This window comes from Microchirus variegatus, assembly GCF_963457635.1.
Source record: "Microchirus variegatus genome assembly, chromosome: 7".
NCBI classification, from domain to species: domain Eukaryota; kingdom Metazoa; phylum Chordata; class Actinopteri; order Pleuronectiformes; family Soleidae; genus Microchirus; species Microchirus variegatus.
The window spans coordinates 8,611,773-8,636,371 of NC_139808.1; the positions used below are offsets into that span (position 1 = coordinate 8,611,773).

General features: G+C 40.1%; 2 protein-coding genes across 2 annotated transcripts; both read right to left on the reverse strand.

The window, feature by feature from the left end:
- Positions 1-1,269: 1,269 nt before the first annotated feature.
- lmcd1 (LIM and cysteine-rich domains 1) lies at positions 1,270-15,673 on the reverse strand. Its single transcript, XM_083892085.1, has 8 exons — positions 15,533-15,673; positions 15,181-15,380; positions 8,429-8,526; positions 7,878-8,133; positions 5,756-5,905; positions 5,332-5,583; positions 4,279-4,497; positions 1,270-3,204 (listed from the first exon to the last, which is right to left on the reverse strand). The coding sequence occupies exons 2-8, from the start codon at positions 15,205-15,207 to the stop codon at positions 3,094-3,096; spliced, it is 1,113 nt and encodes a 370-aa protein (XP_083748211.1). The 5' UTR covers positions 15,208-15,380; positions 15,533-15,673; the 3' UTR covers positions 1,270-3,093.
- Positions 15,674-17,809: 2,136 nt separating this feature from the next.
- On the reverse strand, positions 17,810-24,507 carry gmppb (GDP-mannose pyrophosphorylase B). Its single transcript, XM_083893066.1, has 10 exons — positions 24,457-24,507; positions 22,941-23,073; positions 22,771-22,851; positions 22,573-22,621; positions 22,312-22,454; positions 21,979-22,137; positions 21,728-21,806; positions 19,892-20,019; positions 19,614-19,796; positions 17,810-19,251 (listed from the first exon to the last, which is right to left on the reverse strand). The coding sequence occupies exons 2-10, from the start codon at positions 23,067-23,069 to the stop codon at positions 19,120-19,122; spliced, it is 1,083 nt and encodes a 360-aa protein (XP_083749192.1). The 5' UTR covers positions 23,070-23,073; positions 24,457-24,507; the 3' UTR covers positions 17,810-19,119.
- Positions 24,508-24,599: the final 92 nt, after the last annotated feature.

Here is a 24,599-nt window from a genome sequence, read left to right on the forward strand (position 1 = left end):
CGGTCACTGTATGTTGAACCTGTGATGGACTAGTGATCTGTTCAAAGTGTACCCGATTTTCACCTGATGTCAACTGGGAGTGGCTCCAGCTCTCTCCCTGTGACTCTGCACAGGTTAAAGTAGTAAAAGATGAAATAATTATTTATCAGATATAACATTCATCCATTCATTTTCTACCACTTTATCCTCCACATGAGGCGTCTATCCCAGTTGACACAGGGGGGCAAAGGTGGGGTACACCCTGGACAGGTCGCCAGTCCATCGCAGGGCATCAGATATAACAACAATAATATAATAATTTGACAAAATTGTGATGTACATTTTCAAAATATTTAAATTTTAATATTATAAGAAGTTAAACTTAAAAACTTAAACTTCACCTGACGCCTTAAAGGTACAATATGTAGTATTTATGGGTTTATATAACCCAAAATCCACTTTTTTATACATATGATGTGCTCCTGCATTGTCTAGTCGCTGTATAATAGTTTTTGTTTCATTTTCGTAGTGTTTCAAAAAGTCATGTTAAATAACATGACCGCGGACCGCGGTTGCATAGCCACTGTTAGCAGCGAGACGCCATGTTTCTACCGGAGCCTGTAAGGACAAACGCGAGAGAACAAATCAAGCGTCTCTTTACTTGTAGCGGAAGTCCCGCCTCCTCTCTCTCCGCTTCGTCTGCTACGGCCGCGGTAGCTCGCCCTCTCCCTCACCTCACGAACCTCATCTGCTGACACGGAGAAAGACGACGAGGACGACATTTGACCAGCTGAGGATACCGTAGCGTTCAGGGAAGGGAGGGGGTGAGCAGAGCAGCAGTTCTTTGTTGTAAATTTCATCCTCTCCTCTAGATGGCACTATAAACTACTTACTTCACCTTTAAGTTGTTTAGTTTGAGATGGTCGCAGAACAAGGGTCTTTCTGTGTACGTGGGTTTTCTCCGGGGTTTCTCGTTTCCTCCCACAGTCCAGATTTGAAGATTAGGCAAATTGGACAGTCTAAATTGACCGTGAGAGTGGATGGTTGTTTGTCTCTACAGTATCTGGCCCTGTGATGGTACTGGCGACCTGTCCACGCCGTACCAGGCCTTTTGCCCTCTGTCAGCTGGATGGATGGATATGAAAATCATCACCTGTCATTGAGTGATCTCTCGCTTTCTCTGTGAAGATGTGACACACAACAAAAGGTTTAGTAAGAATGTTTTTTTTTTATTCTTGTCCATCCTTGCTGTGGAAACACGAGCAGCAGGAGAATATCTTGTGATATGTGACAGTTTTCATGTAAATACAAAGGTCAAAGCAGCATTCAAACATAACCATGCGTGGGATAATAATAATAATAATAAAAATAATAATATTCATCCCAACAGTTCAAAACACTCTTGCTTGGAAAAGTATCACTGATATGCCATAGTGCCATTCACTATTCAGAGAGGAAAACATAATTGGCTTATTTTTCCTTCAGTGCAATTTTAAAAAAAGCCTGAATACCATCTGTACTCACTGCTGTGTTATTGTTCTTGCCTCTGGTTTTACAGCTCGTACATTAACATCTAATTTATGAAATGAAAAAAGAAAACTTAGATTTTTCTAAAAAGCTAAGCTAAGAACACTTGATATACATTAGAGATTGAAAGACTAAAATGTAACCTATATTTATTGAACATAGTGTTATATTGATATATACTGTATATCAATGCACAGAATTGTGTTTATTAGAGTCGACCTGATGATGATACTGTAAACACTCAAAAGTTATCATGTTAAAAATCTTTCCTGACATTATTAAACATGACATCAAAGTTTCAATACACAATTCGTGTGGAGCAGACTTTCGAGAAATCCTTGTTTATGATTTGACCCAGAGATTATATATCATGTCTTTGTGTGTATTTCACTTTATATTACATTTCAGAGGTGCCGTTTTACGCTGTATCCAGTCTTTTGTGAACTTACTTTTGCCGTACGGATCAGAACAGCTTGGATTCTCAAACCTTTGTTACCGAAATGCTAAAATTTTATCAAGGGTATAAGTGAAGGCGTAAAAAAAACATGAAGCAGCAGCCAGAGGCTAAATCACCAAACAGATCTGCAGTTTAACTGTAACAGCACACACAGGAATAGAAGACAAGGAAATTAAATATAATCACATATTAAGGGGAAGTAAAATCAAATCATATGTTTGTATTAAAAGCAGTGCGGGATAAATGTTAACTGCCAATAACCGATTATGACTTTTCCAACCTTCTACCAGTCCAGTTCTCTTAGGTGTGAGATAAACAATGAGATTACTTCTGCGCAAAATATGTTTTATAGGTGAAACAAACCTGACATTGTAGGATTGAAGAGTAATTTAAAAATGACACTTCTCTATGTAGGATAAAAATAATTGGGAGGTTCACTGACTTCACTTTGAACACAAATATAAAAGTCTCCACATTTCTTTATACCTGTAAATGTAATAATGATGATGCTACATTTTCCAGCAAATCTATGTTTCTGCCTATATCTTCTAAACTTTATTTTTATTGCCTGTTTAAATAGGAAATTTCTTTAAGAAAAAAAAAATAAAAAAATCTTAGACTAGACTTTGATTTCAATGATCTAATTGATAAATATAAATTGTGATTAATTTATTTTATTAGTTTTCATTTATATTGGTCCTCCAATGTGTGATCTGTTTATTATCTGAAGAACTCCAGGCTGAAATCAGCTCATCTGGCACCCGTCACTGCGAGGCACTTAAAGTGCTAATAAATCGACGGACTGTTTCTCTTCACTTAAAGTACTTTAAACACCTTGTGTCGACAATAAAAAGAAGTACTTCAGACCCCAGTGGAGTTAAAGAAGTGTCTGAGTGCCACAACTAAAGCTAAATCTCTTAAGTATTTTAAACACCAATAAATCAGCTGGGCGTTTTGACAACTTATCCTGTATAATATAATTTTTTATTACTCATTTCTTTTATTTTTTTGTTAAAAAAAACACTTTTTTTTGTCTTGTCTGACATTTTTTTGAACCTCTATGTTCAGTCATTGAGCAGTTCTAACGTCTAACACCATCCTGTGTCGAATAGACTCCCAGTGCCGGTGTCTCAGTGCTGACAGGGAGTTTCCAGGCTTTGCCCACACTTCCAGCAGCAGTGATGTTGATGATGCCATGTCCGTCCATCTTCTGAAGCATGGAAAGACTGGCAGAAGATTAACTGAGGGAAGAGCGATAAGGGGAGGTAAGAAGGAGAATACACAGTTAAAAGTCACATTTAAATACATAATATACAGTACCGTTCAAAAGTTTGGGGTCACACATTTTTGATGTGTTTTCCTTTTAAAGTCACACTTTTATTCATCAAAAGAGTTGAAAAATTAATATAAAATAAATATAGTCAAGACAAGATTTGAAATAATAATGATTCAAAATATCATAATTGCACAAAGGGTTTTCAAGGGTTTTCTAATCATCCAATAGCCTTCTAACGCGATTAGCAAACACAATGTACCATTAGAACACTGGAGAGATGGTTGCTGGAAATGGGCCTCTATACACCTATGTACATATTCCATTAAAAACCAGACGTTTGCAGCTAGAATAGTCGTTTACCACATTAACAATGTATAGAGTGTATTTCTGATTCATTTAATGTTATATTCATTGAAAAAAAGTGCCTTTCCTTTTAAAATAAGGGCATTTCTAACTGACCCCAAACTTTTGAACAGTAGTGTACTTTTATACAATATTATATTTAAATAGCCAATCACATGACAGCTGATCTACTGGGATTTTTTAAAACACATCTGCAGTATTTCTATGGTCTGAAAAAGAGAAAATATTGAGTGAGTTATCTGGAAAATGCATTGTTGATGGCAGAGGTCAGAGGTCAAACGACCGGACTGGTTTGAAAAGATAGAAACTCAAATGACCACTAGTTACAGCCTTGGTATGGAGAAGATTATCTCTGAACGCACAACACGTCAGACCTTGTGAGTGTGTACAGAACATGAACATAGCCCAAATACAGTTACATAACCTGTGTTTGTAGAAAGGTACAAATTATGTGTTGCCAGGTCTTACATCATTACTTTAAAGGGTATTTTCTTTAAAAACTTGGGAATGTGATGTGTCAGACAAAAAAAAGTACATAAAACCGGATTTAGAGCATAGATTGCATAGGAGTGTGGTGTGGTATTGAATGGTACGGTCATCCATATATTATTCCAGATTACATACATTCCTGTGTTGGATGTTTATCTCGTCTACTAAATCCTCTGCGGCGTCTCACCTCATCACAGCCGGCACATCGCGGCCAAACCGTCTGACAGTAGTGTCGTCCACAGAACAGTCTCTGGTTGGACCAGAAGTAGACCAGGTCCACCAATCCCTGGCCACACTCTGAACATACGAAACATGTGGGATGCCACAGGGCTTTATGGTAACCTGCACGCTCAGCATAAACTGCTGGACTCTCCTTGGCGACCTCCTCGTGGCAACCAGTGCAGCGCTAGAAGACAGAAAGAACAGGATGTAAAAAATTAAGCGTTAAATGACCGTTTCCAGAGCCGCAAGACATGCTTCATGTGCTGTGGATTTACTTTGGGTCAGAAACGTCGTATTAAGGCATTTGGGGGGAGATTGCAGTGTTTACACAATCTGATAGGAATGTGGTAATATATGTGCAAGATGGAAAAGGGTTGGACGTCTACTAGATGTCGGAGGCCAAAATCATTTAAGAGTGCAATTTAAAAGAAAGGTATGATTTCATCTTTTCGAGGACACACGGAGGCGTCTAATCAACATGTGCGTCACTGGCTGTTGATCAAGTTTAGCTGTTGTAAGTAAGTGGCAAACCTGTAGTCCTAATCCTGATCAGCACCATGAACCTTTTCAGCAGAATGGCTATTAAGGTCTATTAAGAGTGATATCTTAAAAGATTCAATCTCCATCTCCTACCCCCTTTATCCTCCACATGAGCGCTGATACAAACAACCATCCACTCTCACACCTACGTTCACCTAGGCTAATCCCCAAATCTACATGTTTTTGGACAGTGAGAGGAAACCAAAGAAAACTCATGCACACACGGGGAGATCATGCAAACTCCATGCGGAAAAACCCTTGTTCAGACCAGGTCAAGAACCCAGGTCTTCTTGCTGCAAAGGCAAGCGTGCTAACCACAACAGCAACTGTGTGGACCCAATACTGATGTTTAAATAGTAAAATGATAGGACCACAGAAAGAATGATGTCTGGTGCTTCAAACTTTATGTTGTATGAGTGTTTTTCTTGTGCAACCAGAAGAAACCACAATCAAATTTCCTGTTGCCTTATCTTCTTACATATTCCTTCTTAGTGCCGTCATCTGTGCCGTTAGTGGAACCAGTCGAGGAGGAGGTGCAGCTGTTGGTCGAGCCGTGGTCCTGGTGCTCCTGAGCATCTTTCTTGTCACTGTTGCTGCGATCCTTAGCTTCCTTTGCAGTCCTCTGAACGGCTGCTTCCCTCAAAGCTGTACCCTCGCCAGGTAAGGCCACCTCGGCGACTCCAAGTACCTCCTGCTTGTAGTTCTTCACAAACAGCAGCATTGAGGAAATCTACAAGAGGATGTTGGAGAAGTTACAAGTGTTACAAGTGTCTGATATCAGTAATATTGTGCTGTGGTGTGTACTGTGGGTAATGGATTAAATATAAGCATAAACAATGTCATTTTAGCATGTTTTCTGTGTTGTTTGTGAGTATGAGTTTGGTCCTGGCACAGTTCTGTACCTCCTCCTCACTGGCCAGGCTCTGACACTTCATGGGGTCCTGGTCATAGACAGGGAGCTGGCTGAGGAGCTGCCTGCGTCTCTCTGAAGCTCCATCCGTCCCCGAGATCGGCCGCCGACTTTTCGGGGTGAGCTCCATGTACTGCACGGCCTGAGAGGGAGGGGCGTGGGGGGTGTTTAAAGTTACAGTTCACAGGAGGCCGTTCACATGTAGCTTCTTTTGAGCACATATACACTACTGTTTAAAAGTTTGGGGTCATTTAGAAATGTCCTTATTTTTTTCAATGAATATAACATTAAATGAATCAGAAATACACTCTATACATTGTTAATGTGGTAAATGACTATTCTAGCTGCAAACGTCTGGTTTTTAATGGAATATGTACATAGGTGTATAGAGGCCCATTTCCTAAACCATCTCTTAGAACCAGTGTTCTAATGGTACACTGTGTTTGCTAATCGCATTAGAAGGCTATTGGATGATTAGAAAACCCTTGAAAACCCTTGTGCAATGATGTTAGCACAGCTGAACACAGTTTTGCTGGTTCTTTGATGAAAGGGCAAAAATTATTATTTTGAATAAAAATCATTAATTCTAATCCTGTCAATGTCTTGACTATTTTTTTTTTTGATGAATAAAAGTGTGACTTTTAATGGAAAACACAACAAAATTGGATCTGTGACCCCAAACTTTTGAACGAAAAAAAAAAAATGCAATAAGTCTGTTTTTCTGAGCATGTTCATGTCGCATTGAGTCACAGTTAACTCAGGAGCTCCCTGGTTTAGACAGAAGCACAACCCCACAACTGCCTTGGTCAAAAACACCTCTGGCTTAGACACTGCATATGAACTGCCATTCACGCCAATGGTCTTACAATACTCAGCTTAAACTCTGGAAAAGTTTAAAACATGAGACGTCACCGGCCCTCCCTTCAGTCTGAACCTTCCAGAAAACATGGATTTACAATAGTTCTCTCACTAACAGGGCAGGATGCCATTCTTCTGCTTCGAGGTAATGGTTCTCAGCCTGTGTTTCAGTCGTCCTCACACACGCACACACACACCAGGTGTTGTCAGTGACACATCCGTGTGTTCTCAGTCGCTCGCATTAGAGTAAGATTGTGACTAACGTGCAGCAGCAGCAGGACACTAACACACACTGGATGACACAAACAACATGCTGAAGATCTTCCAGACAGATCTGGAGAGCTCTGCCAGTGTCGGTTCTGTGTGTCCAACCACAGAAATGTCCCCCCGCTACTGCACAGATCAGTCATCATCGTAATTATAGGCTGTGAAACCTAAAACATAGCTGAGCCCATTTTTTTTTAATGGAAACCAGACAGCAGCGAGGCAGAAAGGGGTAGGCATAGCATAGCAGAGCCACTGCCTGGGGCCACAAACTTTGAGGAGGCTCCAGAGAGAGCCTGTTTACATTAGTGCACAGCAACAACAGTTTTGTAAGATTGCACAGAAAAACGGCAAAGACACAATACTCAGAAAACTGTGAATGGGGCCTTAAGTTTGAGGCAGAGGAGAAGTTATTAGGTTTGGTTTGATCTTGAGCCTCCTCGCTCCTTTTTGCCTGCAGTCCCCAAAATCCCTTCAAACACCCCTGCAGTGAGACATCTGCAAAAACTACTGCTCACTTGCACTAATGGTAATGTTGGTTATCATACACAACTGTTCAAAAGTTTGGGGTCATTTAGAAACATCCTTATTTTTTTTAAGGAAAATCAATTTTTTTTCAATAAATATAAAATTAAATGAAACAGAAATACACTCTATACATTGTTAATGTGGTAAACGACTATTCTAGCTGCAAACCTATGTATATAGGTGTATAGAGGCCCATTTCCAGTGTTCTAATGGTACATTGTGTTTGCTAATCGCGTTAGAAGGCTACTGGAAACTGAATGATTAGAAAACCCTTGTGCAATTATGCTAGCACAGCTGAAAACAGTTTTGCTGGTTCTTTGATGAAAGGGCAAAATTATTATTTTGAATAAAAATCATTATTCCTAATCTTGTCAATGTCTTGACTATTGATTGACTGCGCTCTCCGAGTGCTTTTCTAGTTATAAAGTGTGTCTGACAGAGTGACAGTCCGCTCTGACTCTCACCAGTTTCTGGTTGAGACTAGCTGGAGCCCAGTCGTACGTTGTGGTGCTGAACGTCGGGTCTTTGCGTGACACCACTGGATTCGTCACGATCATACGGTTCCTCTTGTACGTGCGAAGGCCGCCCCCTCCCTTGACTTTCACTGTCAAATGGGAGCAGGGCGATTCAGCGAGCAGGCGTCCCATACACTGGTCATCTTCGAGGTCACCACCAGGGGCGTGGTCGACCGTGCTGCAGCCACAGGTCACACAGGCCTTCCTGTAACACGGAGAAGTGAAGACGAATGGGAATAGATGATGAGAGAAAAGACAGCACTGAGCTGTGGAAGAACACAAAACCATGTTCCATGACAGGTTGAATGGTCATTTTCTATGGAATCAAATGCCATATTTTTTTAATTTGATGTTCCTGAACAACTAACAAATGCAAAAACCATGTTTCACAGTCCGGGTGGGAGTGGAGGAACCACTGGGACTGCATCCAGCACGTTTGTTTTTCATTGTGTTTCATTTTTCAGGCAGACAGGAATATTTTCTGAAGAAAAGGCTTGTACCTCCAAGAATGTGGTTGAAATCCAGAGCAACTCTCTTTGCATACGAGACACACTGCTGCTGCTCCTCCTGCACCTCCTGCTCTCTGCTTTACAGACATCTAAGAGGCACAAGAAATTAATGCTCAGCAAAAAAAACAAAAAAAAACACAAAGCAGATTCAGGAAACACACATTGCAATTATTAAAGGTCAAGGGCCATTCAATATCTGGAAACCACCTACTGGACTACATTGGAAATGACGGGGCCCAGTTCCTTCAGAGGGATCTACATGATGACCCTTGATGTACCATTCTCCCCCCATGTAATGCAATGCAATCGTTAGTACCCTTATTTGTTCTTTGTGTTGCTTCTTGTTTGTTTTTCCATTTTCTGAGTGTGACTTCCTGAGTTGTTGAGTTAGGAGAAGGAGAAGTTCTTACCAGGTTAAATCTGATGTCCAAAGTGACAACAACATGTAAGAGTAACTGCATGTAACACATTAAAACAGCAACATAGTCAGACTAAGATTAAGAGGTAGAATATCAATGGTGAGAGAAGACGTAATGTGAGACAGCAACAGAGAAAACTCTGTTTGGTTTTCAAATGAACGAAGGGGAAAGACAGGAGCTGTTGTGAGGATGATCCAAGTGAACTGAGAGCAGCATACAGGGTTAGGAAATCAGAAATCTACTGACCAAGGACCAAAACAAACAGTAACTCGAACCCACTAACATGTCTGTGTATGATCTGGCTCCTCTGTGCTCCGCTGTTTTCCAAGACCTATTAAAACCACATGAGTGAGGAACACTGTTGCTGTGTGAGTGTCATGTTTCTGAACACAACTTTCGAGCCCACATGCATTGTCCTGTTGCACAACTAAGGCAACACATGTGGATCCATCTGCTGCTCCAACAGTCGTACAAACACGACGCGCCACTTTGAGAAGATACAAGAGACATCGGGTAATCAGAGACCACTGCTGCTCATGGTCTATTTATGGAAACTGTTTACAATAAAATCAAACAATAACAATAGGTTTATCAGTCTCTCTGTTAGATGACGCTAATCCCAGCTGACATAAGGTGGGAGAAAAGAGAAATTAGCGCTCATAAATCTACATCTGTTTGATTTACTTTTACTTCAAAGTGAGTGAAAGTGAAACTTTAATTAAAGTGTGCACCAAAACACTGTCAATGAAAGTTCATTGTTGACCTTGGCGGTTGTAATCTGGCATAAATATCGTCTCTCTGTTGCACATTAAAACAATTGCAGAAAGATTTTGAGTTGACTTAGGACAAAGTTTACCTGAACACGGCCAGGCACACGGAAGAGAGGTGACGGAAGAGACGGCGATGATGAAGATGTGAGAGGAAGAAAGAATTTTCACATTGAGTGTGGGAGGAAGAGCAGGGCGTGAACACACACACACACACACACACACACACACAGGGTGGATGATCTCACTGGTCCACCCAGTGATATCATCTGTGCTGACAAACTCCACAGAGTATTCCTCCTCACTCACTTCGTTTTTCATCTTCACCTTTATTATGTTTCAATTGTCTCAGTCTCTTGTTCTCACCCTGCTTCACCTTTACTTTCTCCATTTCTGCTTAAGAGGAACACGGTCATATACTTTTGTACACTGTCTACTCAGAGAGAGCGATTATAGATAAAATTAGGTTTATAAGCGATTAGATGCTTAGAGTTAAGGTAAACATCCAAGAAATGAACGAAAGCCAAGTGTGTGTGTGTTCTTAACATAGAAAGTGAGGGATTTTCAGGGTTAATAATTGGTTTTAGGGTTAGCATTGGGTTAAGATTAGGGTTTATGCACTTGTGACAGTTAGGGTTAGGGTAAGGTCCAGGGAATACACCATGTCTATGGATGCAAAACCAGTGTGTGTGTGTGTGTGTGCTGTATCTGGCACGTAACCTGACGACTGTTGTGTTCAACACAACCTGCTGCTGTTTGTCTCTCAGACAGATGGATCGTCCACCTGTCCATCTGTCCATCTGTCCATCACCAGGTATCTGCAGTACAGGCCTGTCTCTCCTCGGGGAGGACAATAGATTGTATATATTTATATAGTGAGAAGAATCTTAAACTACAAAGAAGCTGCCAACAGCTTCCTCTTTATACCCAACACCGGTGTTTGGGGCATGAGGGTCAGTTTGCACTCACAGAGATGTACCATCAGTACAGCTCAATGGGATGAGCTTCAAGTACAAACGGATTTGTATAAAGCTGACATAAAAACAAACTCTTGAAATAAAGAACCATGGCCAGAGAAAAAACACACAGAGCAAAACTAAACTTGCTGTTGTTGATGATGTCATGTTTTGACGTCTGTTGCTACGATTAGCCCAACCCTAGTCCACATATTTATGTCTAAACACAAACACAAGAGGAAAGGATACTCCCTCTTACATGTGTGTTACTTCTACCAAGGAATGTATGTTTTCATCTGGTGTCTGTTTATCTCTGAGTAAAGGACACATTTTGATGAAACAAAGAAATATTTAGATCCTGGTTGTTATCTGGATTCATTCGTTTAAACAACTGTTTACCATAACATTTTCAAAGGTGTTTTTGTGTGTATTCACAAGGTGGCATTGAACCAAATCACTGCAGTGAGCCCGTGGCCTATATGTAGCACCAGATATTGAAGTTTTTGTATTAAAAAAACCAAAACAATTTCCTCACTTATATCTATTGTTAGTATGAATGGATTGGATCAAGAGCTACATCTCAAGTCTGAGAGCGCACAAACTCAAGTGTGTTTACATGCAAAAGTACTGACTTTTAATAGCTCGACTGAATATGTATTACAGATATCTGTAATCCAATTCTTCCTATCCACAATAACATTCTTCCTAAGACAAATGATGTCACTTTTGCCATTCATGTGTATTGGGCTTTCAATTTCAGATATCCACAATTACATTCTTTCTAGGACAAATGACGTCACTTCAGTGTGGTTTCATTACAATTACCTTAAATGTTGTTATCACTAGTAACAATTGGATTGAAGATAAGAATGGTAAGAATTCTATTGCAGATATCCAGAATATTCATTGTAGATATCCAGAATGTAATTGTGGATATCTGAAATTGAAAGTCCAATACACATGAATGGCAAAAGTGACGTTATTTGTCCTAGAAAGAATGTCATTATGGATATCTGAAATGACCATTGTGGATATGAAGAATGTAATTTTGGATATCTGACATGTTCTTTTTGACTAGGAAGAATTGAATTACAGATAGCTGTAATACATATCCAGTCTAGCCATTAAATGTTAAAACGGCTTGTCTTACACAATGGTGCTTTTAAGTGCATCGATGCCCTCTGAGGTCCTTCTCTCTAGTATTAGTGGAGCTTACATATCAGAGCGGGTCATTAGCGGTGAGGAGAGACAGAGGAGTGTGTGTTCAGTGAAGGTGTGAAGTGTGTGCTCGACAGTGGACGGACTGGTGATCGTGTTGAAAAGGCTGCAGTGATGACGGCTGGAACAGAAACAGCTGAAGAAGATGAAGACTTTATTACATCCCCGCGGAGCACACGCCGACTCACATTCACAGTGCGTTTTCCTGTCGTATCACCAAACAACCAACGACAGTTGGCGCGTCCCCCTGGAGCCGGTTTAACATTCCAAATCAAACACCACAGTTGATGAAATTTGAAGAATTTTTTTTCTAAGTTTGTCCATGTTTATTCTTCATGTAGATAAGACTCCACTTCCAGTGAAATCCAATCAATTTGAAATAACATGTGCTTCACGGTGACTCACTGATGAGACTCAGACCATGACTCTAAACTTTGCCCAGATCGCAAATTATTCATCCAGAAACTCTATAAAACACAGGTGTTATTACATCTGTCCTCAGATAAGGTCATGAATCATCTTGTTTACTCATTTCAGGTAGTTTTTTTTGGCTTGGTTCTGGTTAAACTCCTCACCCTCATCCACTGCACCTTACCAGCCTTTGTATTTCACAGTTCCTGTGGACAGAGTACGTCTCTCTGCCTTTTGATTCTGACTGGACTGATTATCTGTGTCCGAACCTCTGTGTGATCGCCAGTAAAAAAAAAAAGAGCCAACAGAATCTGGCTCTGAATCATCTGAGTTCATCAAATCAGGTCACGTTAACTCCAATAACTTTTTTTATTTCTTTGTTGCTGCTAAAATAAGGTTCCTTGTAGGTTTTTCGAAATAATATGATCGTGCCTTTAGTTTTCAGAAGAAAAAGAGTATTTGTCTTGAATGAATATTCTAGCCTTGCTATTTTTAGCTTTTCTGTTGAACTGCTGAATGGTGAAAGGTACCATTGTTCTGACTGAGAAGCGTTTAAGAGTGAAACTTGAACTTGAACGTGAAACTTGCCCTTTTTTTTTCTCCCCAGAAAGAGGGCAACATGTGGCAGCTCTATATTTAGTGGGTCAGATAAGGCGGGTATGTTGGATCATACTCGGCTGAGCCTCGCTGAGTAACTCCAAACACGTCGGCTATGTAAAACTGCAGGAAATGCTGTGAGATAAGAGGCTGGAGGTCAGAGAAAGGGTGAGTTGACCTGCTGCAGTTTGACATCCTGAATGTGAGTGCAAGCCCACAACTTTTACATGAGGCATCCTAGATATTTCCTGATGTTTTCAAGTCATATCAGATAATTTGTCACAAAACAGCTGGTGTTTGTCACTCCCTTACACATTTGAATAGATTTTAAGAAGTTTTTTCCCTTAAATTATGTCAAAAAGAAGTAAAGAAAGAAAGAAATTCCATTCTTAAAGGTGCATTATGTAATAAATATAAACTAACTGACCATAAAATTCTCCTAATATGTCACAGAGAATAATGTTCATATAACATACTGAACTCACCAACAACAACAGTACAGCCAAAATATTTGTATTAAAAAAGTCTCAGTTGCCAGTTAAGTCTGAGCTACAATGGCGAAGAAAACGAAATCTAAAAGACCTCAGTATTTTAATTTGAGTGTAGTAACCGTTTTTGGCCGCATTCTTACATATGGCGCCTTTAATGATTCACCTTTATCTGGTCTGCAAATATTTTTGGACTTTAGTTACAAGGACTCCTCCCGACTGTCCTGAAACCCCAAATACAAGAAGAGCCAAGTAACAAACCCACAACCTCAAACTTCTGAATGCTCCTGTTACTCCAGTGCCTTTTTACACAAGGTCAAAAGAAGCAGCCAAAATTCTTTCTTTTAGACAACATCTAAAAGAAAACAAGAGGTAGCAGACCTAAGAAATACAAGTTCTGTGGTTAAATTTGAATGAAGCTCAATGCATTTGGAATTACAACATCAAAAGAGTGAAAACACTCTGTGTATCGGTATTGGCAGTGTGGCATGTTCGTTACAGTGTGTGTGTGTGTGTGTGGGCAGTTATTTCCAACCTAGTGATCGCACTTTTTCCATCAGCCGAATATAAACAGGGACGAGGGGATGAAACCCTCGACAGGTGACACTGATCCATCAGGTTATCCGTCTCCGACTGATGTGACCTCTAAACTCACACACAGAACCAGAGACTGCATTAGGGAGGGATCTGTGAGAGACAAATGCCTGGCAGAACCAGCAGGGGGATCAGGTCTTTGATGTGATGGATGAGTTTTTACCGACTGAATTAGAAATTGGACGCGAACGAGCCTTCGAGATTCATCCAAACTTAAAGCTGTAGTTGCATAACTTTTTAAATATAAATGAATATCTGTTACATTCAGACCATTGTCAGCTGCGTCCACACAATGCAGATTAAGCTCATCAGCTCATCACTACACTGTGTTTCTTAGTATAGCAGTGTTTAAATCTTGTGTTGCCCAGCTGCACGAGCAACACAATGAGTTTTACATCGCGACTGTTGGAGACAAGGCAGAAGCAAAAGTGAGTCTCGACCAAATTGCTCGAAAATCTGTGTAATTTCATCCAGGCATTAACAACTATGTGCCTGATTATGTCAATCACAGCTGCTGCTGTTCCTGCACCATACAGCTCCAACTTTCCTGGATGCAGTCTGGATGAGTAACGTTACATCAAAACAGAGGGAAATGTATCGATATGTAACACAAAACAGATATTTAAAGCAAAGATCGAATGGGAGCTTTTATTTTAAAGATTTATCTGTAAAACGCTCTGTAATGGTCTGAAAGTTTGAATTTATTCCTTGAATTTAATTGATTACTTTATTCCACAAAGACCTATTGCTATGAAAACCATGGTCAGAAACTCACTATATAGGCAGCCTGGTGCCAAACGCTTCAATATCAACTTATGAGTTTTGCCAAATTTAGAATTAACAGCAGAAGAAAATAGAGTCAGCTGTCACAAACTCTGAGGTGAGCAGTTGATTTTCAAAAGTCCATGAAACAACTCAAAATATGAGTTTTGCTCAGTAACTTGCTCTTGTAGGCGCGCACATACAGGACACAGTTAGTTCATTCATTCATTCACAAATTATGTGGCAAAGAATGGAAATACATTTCACTTGAACAAATCCCAAATAAAAGACTGAATAAGGAATAATGACAAAATGCAAGAGGAGTCAGATTATGAGTCTGAATGCCTGATGGAACAGAGCAGAAATGTGAGATGTTTCAAAGGGGATGAGGATAAATCCTTCTCACTGCTCAAACTTTAAGATTCTGTGTTTTTGTGGACACAGAATGGCAGGTAAGTAACACATACATCCAAATGTTGACCCTTGACCTTAACATTACTGCTCTTAAGTATGAATGAAAAAGTGTCCTACCTTTGCCATGGCTGAGCTCACGTCCATGGTTTCCAGCGTCAGTCAGTGGTTGCTCTCGTCGGCTCCTCACTTCTCTCTGCCTCTGCTCCTCCAGAACAATGGGACTTTAAATTCCTCTCCTGCTGGCCACACTTCCTCTCTCCCCGCCCACAGACGCTCGTGCCGCTGCTCTGCTACGCCGGCTCTCAGCTCACAGCCCACTGCAATTTCAACGTCTAGACTTTATTCTCATTCCTGCTGAGCAACATCAACTCTCCTCCTCATTTTTTAACTTTTACTGAAAGAGACTTTTTGTCTTCGCTTTGCCACCTGATTCCACTCTTCACTTTCACATTCTGACTTTCCTACTCACCTGTCTCGTCTTCAGCTAAGGACTCCTGCTCTTTCTTCTCTCCTCACCTTTTCCTCCTCTATGATCCACTTCCCTTTTGTCTAATTTCAAAGTTTTCCTTCTCCACTCTCTACGACTGAAAGGAACAGGTTTCTATCACCTCCTGATTTTGCTCCAACGTGCCACTGAAGGGAATGTGGTCTCCCAGAACTTTCTCTCTGCCTTTCAGTGAAACAGAGGCTCTTTCATTCACCTTGTGCTGAGCAGTGAATTCTCTCTGCTTTGATAAATATTGCAGGTACCTGCTAAGTTACAGAAATCAGGGAGAGTTATGGACTAAACAGCAGCTGTGCAGTCAATATGACTCCTGCTCTCTGCTGCATAAGTTCAGCCCCAAGTTTGAGGGGACTGCAGTACTACCTGGTTTAGTGAGGCCTGACTGGGCTCTTTGTGTTTTTAATCTGAGACAAAGACAGAAGGAGCCCTGAGGGATTCCCTGCTCAGCTCTCACTCTGCCAGCCAGTCAGAAAAGAGTCTGAAAAAAAATGCTCAGCCAATAAAAACATCACAGAGTCCTCCTCCTCTTTCTCCTCCTCTCATTCTGCAGCCTTTCAATGGCTCAGAAGAATTAAGACCACAGTGCCAACCTAGTTTTATTGTGTGGCTTTGCGTCCACAAAAATCTTCTGGATTTATAGCAGCGGTGCATAACTTTTAAATATAAGCTGTTACATTCACCCCACTGTCAAATGACTTCATACAGTGTTGATTACGTTCTTCAGCTCCACATGACTCTCTCTCGGTCTCGTGTCGCCCGGCGACATGATCATGCTGCATACAGGAAATTATTTGTTTTAGGTCCATGGCGACCAAAGCAACAATGCGCAAGTAAAGTGAGCAAACAGTTTGACTGAAAACACAAGAACGTGCCAACAAACTGTTTCAGAAGTGGAGTCTAATCCTCAGTCTATTCTCATACAAAGCTTAACATCTTGTTGAGACAAACAGCCACAAACGAAGAAAAAAAAGGAGCTTGTGGATGTCTGTTGCGTCACGTTCGAAGTCGTCATTCATAGTCGCCGCGTGACACTACGCAAGCCTGACTCAGGGCTTTACCGTTCCAAACTGTGCCACGATGGATACACGGCTACAGTAATACTTGACAGATCAACAACAAACAAACAAATCAACCAAAACTTACACACTACAGCTTTACATTCTCCTCTTGAACCTGACTGATGAGCACTTCTTCTTTGAACATAATCGAACTCTGTCTCTGAAGCTGCAGAATCACATCCTTTCCTTGTGTGAGAGTCACCATAAAATTATCACATGGCTTTTTGGAGACTTGAAGTTCTGCTGGGTGTGGTGGGTCCTGTCAATTAACACCAGCTTGGTGAAGCCGAGGAACCACAGAATTTGGAAAATACATCATTCGGTCTTCCATGGTGGCTCCCAATAATACTGGTGTCGCCACACCACAGTCAACCTTTCAGTGGTTAGTTCCTTTGTTGCAAATTTGTCAAGTGAAGTTTCCATGTTGGTTATTCATATGTTGGTAAATGCCTCCATTCAATAACTACTCCTAATGAGAAGACTGAGCGACCAGAGAGAGAGAGAGGCCTCATTTCTCCAGAATCAAATCGCTGCAATTGAAAGAGTCCAGCAGCGCCCCCCGGTGGATGATCCACAGGTGTTTTTAGCAGCTCTGACAGATGTAGCCACAGCTGGAATGATGAGGTTTAAAAGTAAATCTTGGGCTCTCAGTCCAAGAGGGAAAGATTAATTTATAAATAATAATAATTATTATTAGAAAGTAATATTTGGAGATAAAATGTCTGTAATATTTAAAGAATTCAGGATTTTTAAGATAAAATAACATTTTGATGTTTAAAATGTGCCTTTTTTTTATTGTAAGTGGCTGAAAATGTTAAGGCCTTTATATATATATATATATATATATATATAATTCATGGGACTTTATATCCCAAAAGACTAGAGAGCATATTTCCCATAGAACACAACACTCACCTTTTTAACTTTGTCGTCTTCCAACCAAAAACAGAGTTTCGGTTTATGAAAATGACAAGACAATGAAAAAAAAACCCAGTAAACATATAATCGTTTGCACAGGTGGATCAGTTACTAATCACATCCATTAAAATTATCAAACTATCAATAACCCGGATAAGATCGGAAAAACAAAACAAGAGCCAATGTTTGAATGTGTATAGATTATATTATTCTCTTTAAAAAGACTTATTACAAGAGTTTACTTCATTCATTCAGACACAGAGTCTTCACATGTTCAGTATCTTAAATACTGTTGATCACTAACTGCATAATATTCAGAGACCAGTGCTTCATGTCTAGAATGACAGCACTTTAATCTGCTGTGTTTTTCAAGAAACACGACATCAGGTCAAACCTGATGCTGTGCTCCAGGAGCCTTCGACTGTGAAACTCATTTTAAGTTGTTTTTCTCCTCAACATTACCTCTGCTGATGATTTCACCTAGTTAAGTTAACCTAAAGCCTTCATTTGACCGTGGACAGTAAAATGTGTTCCAAACTGACTCAAAACATAATGTTTATTGACGCAGACAGAGTCAGACGTCTCACTAACTACTGGTCGGACAAACATGAAATTTGGCTCATGTTCCCGATAGGATGAATCGTAATTAGTTCATAGAAGGATCCCTCTCTAAAAGCAATGAATGAATTTGCAGCAGCCTAGAAACAAGATCACTATTTAATTCCTAGTGTCAATCTCAAATAGCTACTTAACAAAAATTGAATTACTTAAAAACAAAAATCTTGCTATATTTACCTTTTCAGAGAAGTAAACAGTTTGGCAACAAAACAAACCTTTAACCAAGTTTACAAATATAATTTGATAACTGTTTAAAGCTAACCCTAACCCATTGATCAATATTTGACACATAAACAGTTGTCAAATCACTTTCATCAGAAGGACGCAAACATGATTCCAATCAAAAGAAAAAGGATGACATTTCTGTATAGCTGCTGGACTTTCACTGATTCAGACGCTGTGTTTACAGTTTGTTCAGTTGCTTTAAGAGGTCAAATCAATAAATCTCAGTCATGATTTCAGTGCCAACATCTCAAGGTAGTGTGATCCTTCTACATATTCTCTGTAGCTGTCCAGGAAATGGAAATGCAGAGTGAATCTAAAACGCTTTGTTTCTTCCTAAAAACACTCAGGATTAGTCCCTCCACCAGTGCAGGTAAACCAGCCTGCCTCCAACCTTTACTCCATCCGATAAAGCAGTGTTCACACGACAGGTTCACCACTTTCAGGGCATTAGCATTTCATATTTTACCTGAAATGGAAACTTTAATAAGCCTGATGGTTCAGACATATCGTCATATGCTCATGCTTATTCCATCGTGTCTGATTGATGGAAGGTGCAGCCAAGCAGGGCAAAAAACGAGTCCAAATGAATATAATGATAAAAGAGAGCCCTTCTTCTTCTTCTACCCTTTCCCTCTTACCGTCTGTTCTCCCCCATCTCTCTCTCTCTCGCTTTCTCTGGCACAGTTTGGGTGTTCAATAAAGTAAAAAAAAAAAAATCTCATCCAGCCGATGCTACATGATAATCCTGGGTTCTGGTACCGACTCGTTGATGGATTTGTGAGGCAGGACATTGGCACCATTCAGGTAAAGCTCGTCATTCACGATCACATCCTCCCCCAGCACTGTCACATTCTCCATACGGACCTGATGACGAACACATGACAACAGAGATGATGAGTCATCGTCACACACCTGACAACAGCCAGGTATCTACACATGCAGCACGGCACACCTTAAAGTGGCATGTTGAAAGATGTTGTGACTGGTGTGTGATGTGAAGAGTGAGCTGGTTATTTTTTAGAGGTGGGTGTCATTTTCTTTTCAGATTGGACTGTAACTGCTGTGCATGTAAACATCTGTTTGCTCACATTAGGACTGCAAAGATTCATTGATCTTAATTAATTTTCGGTTTGTTTTTTTGAATATTTTTTTTTCTGTTTTTCGGTGTAGTTGTTTTTCTGTTTTTCATGCAAATCATCTTTATTGAGCCAATGTCGTCCACTCACCCACTGGCCAACAGAGGAGCTCCATCCCACGATGCAGCTCTCCAGCCAGGAGTGTGATCGCACCCGCGCCCCCCTCAATACCGTGCAGCGTTTTATCCTGACGCCGTCTTCCACAACCACACCAGCACCAATGGTCACATTTGGGCCAATTGTGCAGTTCTCCCCGATCTGAGCTGTCGGGTCCTGCAGAGTAGAGGACAAAGAAGATTAAAGATTATGATAGAGTACACTTTTTTTATATGGACTGTGCTTCCATAGAGCCAAAGAGCTGCACTCACCACCAGAACATTGCCAAGGAAACGGGGCCCTGTTTGTAGCCTCTCAGGGGCATGTTGTCGTACCGACTGAAGGTACATACACATGCCTGTCAGAAAGTCTTTAGGCTGACCAATGTCCATCCAGAAACCTGCAGACAGTCAGTTACAGCAGTTAGTTACCATGGAAACTAAGGACACGAAACCAGGAGGTTCCCCTTGTATTTTTAGGAAGTATAACCACAGCTAATCTAGTCCATGTCCCATAATATGCATTTATCTTATTTTATATGAAACAATCTTTAAATAGTTTTACAAAATTTTACTGATTTGGTTATATCGAGTTTTCCTTGAGATCCAAAAATCAGTCAAAACATTACGTGAACATAAAATGTGATACAGTTAAAGATGCATTATGTAATAAATCTAAAGCAACTGGCCATAAAATCCTCCTAATATGTCACAGAGACTCAGGAATAATATTCATATAACATACTGCACTCTCCAACAACAACAGTACAGCCAAAATATTTGCATTAAAAAAATCTTTTGCAAACCGCAAATCATGTTTATGTTTTGAAATCATGTGGCGCCACCTATCGCCGTCTACCAATCATTGCATTGTCAGTAGAGTCTCAGCTGCCGAGCAACCGCGGGTTGCCAGTTAGAAAAACAACAGAAAACGATACCTTTGTGTAGTAACCGTTTTTTTGGCCACATTCTTACATATGGCGCCTTTAACTCTTAATAAGCCCAACTTATTAAGAATGTGTCAGTGTTCTGACAGCAGGTCCAGATCCATTTCAGGCTTTATACATAAACAATGCAACGGCAGGGAGCTACTCACAATGTCTTCGTAAGGAAAGCAAAGCCACTAGGATGAGGACAAGGGTCAGTGACTCAGAAGTCTGAGTCTGCCTGGACTACATGACGAGAGGGATACTAACTATATTCACTAATGAACTGGAATACTAACTTGCTTTCACAGTTAAAACTGATCTCTCCCAGAGAAGGAAGAGAGTCTAGAGAAGCACAGATTGCTGATGACTTTGTCTACATATACCTGCAAACAGGTGTGTGCATTATTAACACAAACTGATTAAACTGTCTGGAGAACACCCTGTTTATAGAACAGAAGCAGATCTGTGCCTCTCTACAATCAGTTCAGCTCCACAACTACACAAGTTCAGTTATAAAGAGACACACTTACGTCTGGTAGAGCTGTGAGCTGCAGAGACCAAAGCAATTACACAGGTCAACCTCTCAAAACTAACTGCCACTGAAACTTTTACATAAATAATATAAATAATTTTCAGCTGACAGATGGGTTAAGGGAATAGTCTTTCTCTGAGAGCGTGACCAGTTTTAACAGGAAACAGACATCATCAAACAAAACAGCCAGAATTGACAAGTCTCTGCTCAACAAAATCAATTTCAATCCTGACACTGAAAACATGTTTCCCCTTTTACATGATCACTGTTCTGGACCAAGAAGTACAACTTTTCTGGTTTTAGACTAAATAACCTTCACGTTCACAAAAACAACCTTAATCTGTTGAAGGTGCTGGCGACTTCACACAAACAGCTGTGTCTTCACAGATCAAATACACTCAGTTCAGAGTTGTCTATTTTTTTAAAAGTAAATATTTGCTGGCTTCTTTGCTCCATACGACTGATTCATTTTGGTTTGTGGATTTGAAGACATTATCATTTTGAATTATCAGTTTGGCAAAACAGCTTCTCAATTAATTGAGAAAATAAAAATAATTGTTAGTAGCAGCCCGAGACTAATGTGTCCAACATTATCAGCCATAGTATATTATAGTACGATGTTGTGGTTCTGTAGCGGTGTGTAGTTACCCTGGAGCTCCATGGTGTACAGCTGTCCCTCCTCTGCCATGACAGGAAATATCTCTTTCTCTATGGAAGTTGGTCTTAGCTGCAAAATATTAAAAAAAAAGACTATGTACAAAAACAAACAAAAATGCAGTTTCTGGATATTCATCATCATTATCAACACAAAAGGCTCATTACATTCAATTACGACAGTAACAGTTCAAGTGTGAGTGAGAGAGAGAGAGAGAGAGAGAGAGAGAGAGAGAGGGCCTCACCTGGATCCTGCTGAGCATGCTGGGATTGAAGATGTATATGCCGGCGTTGATTTTGTTTGAGACGAAGACCTGAGGTTTCTCAACAAAACGATGGATCCTCCCGCTCTCTGACTCAAACACCACCACACCGTACTTGGAAGGCTCCTCCACCCGAGTTACCTTCACAAGCATACAACAGCCAAATGCTAATGATGAGTATATGACAGACATAAAAACAACAAAGCTGGTGTTCTCCTTAGACTTTTGCATAATACTGTAACTTAATTAATTTCTACTGTGAGTACTGTGTGTCTGAAGCTACAAAAAGACACGCTATTTCTTTCCGTCTCTCACCACTATGGTTCCCTCTTTGCCGTGATTGTGGTGGAACTGCATAAGATCTTTGAATGGAAAATCACAGATGACGTCTGAATTCAGGACAAAAAATGGCTCGTTGTCGACATCCAACAGTTCTCGAGCCAACGCCAGAGGACCCGCTGTAAAAAACACAAACACATCTCATTTGTGATGTAATCGGGTACTTATCTAAAAACTCAATAAAGCAAAAAACTCAGTGACAAGACTGTAGAAACACTTGAATGAAGTGGAACTCACCTGTTCCCAAAGGCTCCGTCTCATGAGACAAGGAGATTTTAATCCCAAGCTGAAGACAGAACAGAATAAAAACATTCAGGATAGTATGGGAGAAAACAAAAAATACCATTGTGTAAATCTCAAATTATATCAAATTATTAATGTGGGTGTGTTTCATAGCTGTAATAATGTGTCGTTCTGGTGGTTTGTTGTACTTACTCTCTGTTCCTGGATTCTCATCTCTCTCTCCAGCAGGTCTGACATGTAGCTCACTGCCAGAACCACATGGTCCACCCCAGCCTGTGAGCACATACACAAAGACTGACCAGTTAACTTCTCTAGAGACAAGAAGCGCAGAATGACACATGAGCTGGGTGTCTCTTCCATACCTTGACCAGAGCTTCCACCTGGTGCAACAGGATGGGTTTATTGCAGAACTCCACCAGTGGTTTGGGAACGCTTAGGGTTAGCGGTCGGAGCCGTGTCCCATACCCTCCTACCAGGATCAAAGCCTTCATGCTTCTAAAAAAAAGATCAAACATTGAGCAGGGTAACAACTACAACTCATCAACATCAGAACCAGAACTAGCCTACACAAGAAAACAGGTGAGTGAGTACAGTGGCTGATGATGAACTAAGAATTGTCAGGACAATCAAATTGAACTTCAAAACTACAAATATACTGTTTAATAAAATCGAAGGACATTGTGAAACAATGGTATTTTTAGACTGACGCATTGTGAGTTATTTGTAGCCAAGTTGTTTATCGAGTTCAACCAATAAAATTCTGAAGACTGGCATGACATGTTCGGTGACCAAAGAGTCAACATTCTCGCATAACCAGATACTCACGATGAAGGAGAATCAAATATAAGCGTTTAGCACAAAGGTCACTCCTGCACACCCTGATTGTCAAGTCAACAGAGAGGGCCAATAAAGTGACTGGCAGTGACAACTTTACACATTTGTACTGTAGAAGAGATCACAATGAAATCCAAGATAATGTGGTCTGATCAAACAAGGATGAATACCAAATATTGATATAAGAAAGTAGAAATTACTACTAACTAGTTGTGAATTTAAATTGTAATAACAGGTAAATACTTTATATATAAAATAATGTGTGGTCTGACCATCAATATTTATGTACTAATATAATCATATAGTAAGGGCTGCTAAATATTCGCCTACCAATAGCAACTAGGTACTTGTTTAATGACTGAAGGAAAAATATATTGTTCAAAAAGGAGAAGGATGAAACACCTGTGTATCCGGTTCTACCCCATTCTCTTCTTTTTCAATGTCAATTCAACTTAAATCAGGTCTCTGGGATGTTTTTACAAAACAAAACTAGACAGTATTGGACAATACTAGACCATATTACATTACATTACATTGCATTATGTTGAGTGTACACTCAACACATTCCCTGTCCTCTTCCCTATATTTTGAAAATATATTATTTTTAAGCATTTTCAACTAAAACTGAAAAAACTGATGACTCAAGTAAGATTGTAGTTAAGACTTCTGAGAACTAAAGTAATAATGTGGTAATGACAATTTCACTTTACATTAGTCTGTGTGGACCAGCTGCTATCTTGGGCGTTAGCTTCTACTTTCGCGACTATAAAAATTCCACATATTTATGAATACATTTTAGAGTGTTACTTAGCGAGTTAGTCAGACCATATTATTTATTTATACGCTAAATAAATACACATTTAACTCTGGCAAATTGACTTGCAGTGGCTGTAGCTAACCAAGCCAAGCCAAGCTAGCCAAAGTGGCTAACATCAATTTCTCAGCAGTTAACGACAAAAAAAACAAACACACCCACTGGCTGTGATAAGTATCTTGTGTGTGACTTCGGTGTGTGAGAGAGTGGAAAACACGAAGAAAACTTACAGGGATTTGTGGTCCAAAAGTGTCCAGGAGGTCTGTGAACCAGTGCAACTCTGAATGACACGTAAGACTGTTCAAACACGGGCTTACGTCAAGATCACGTGACACCGACATTTTCCGGCGCACAATTTCAAAATAAATGTTAT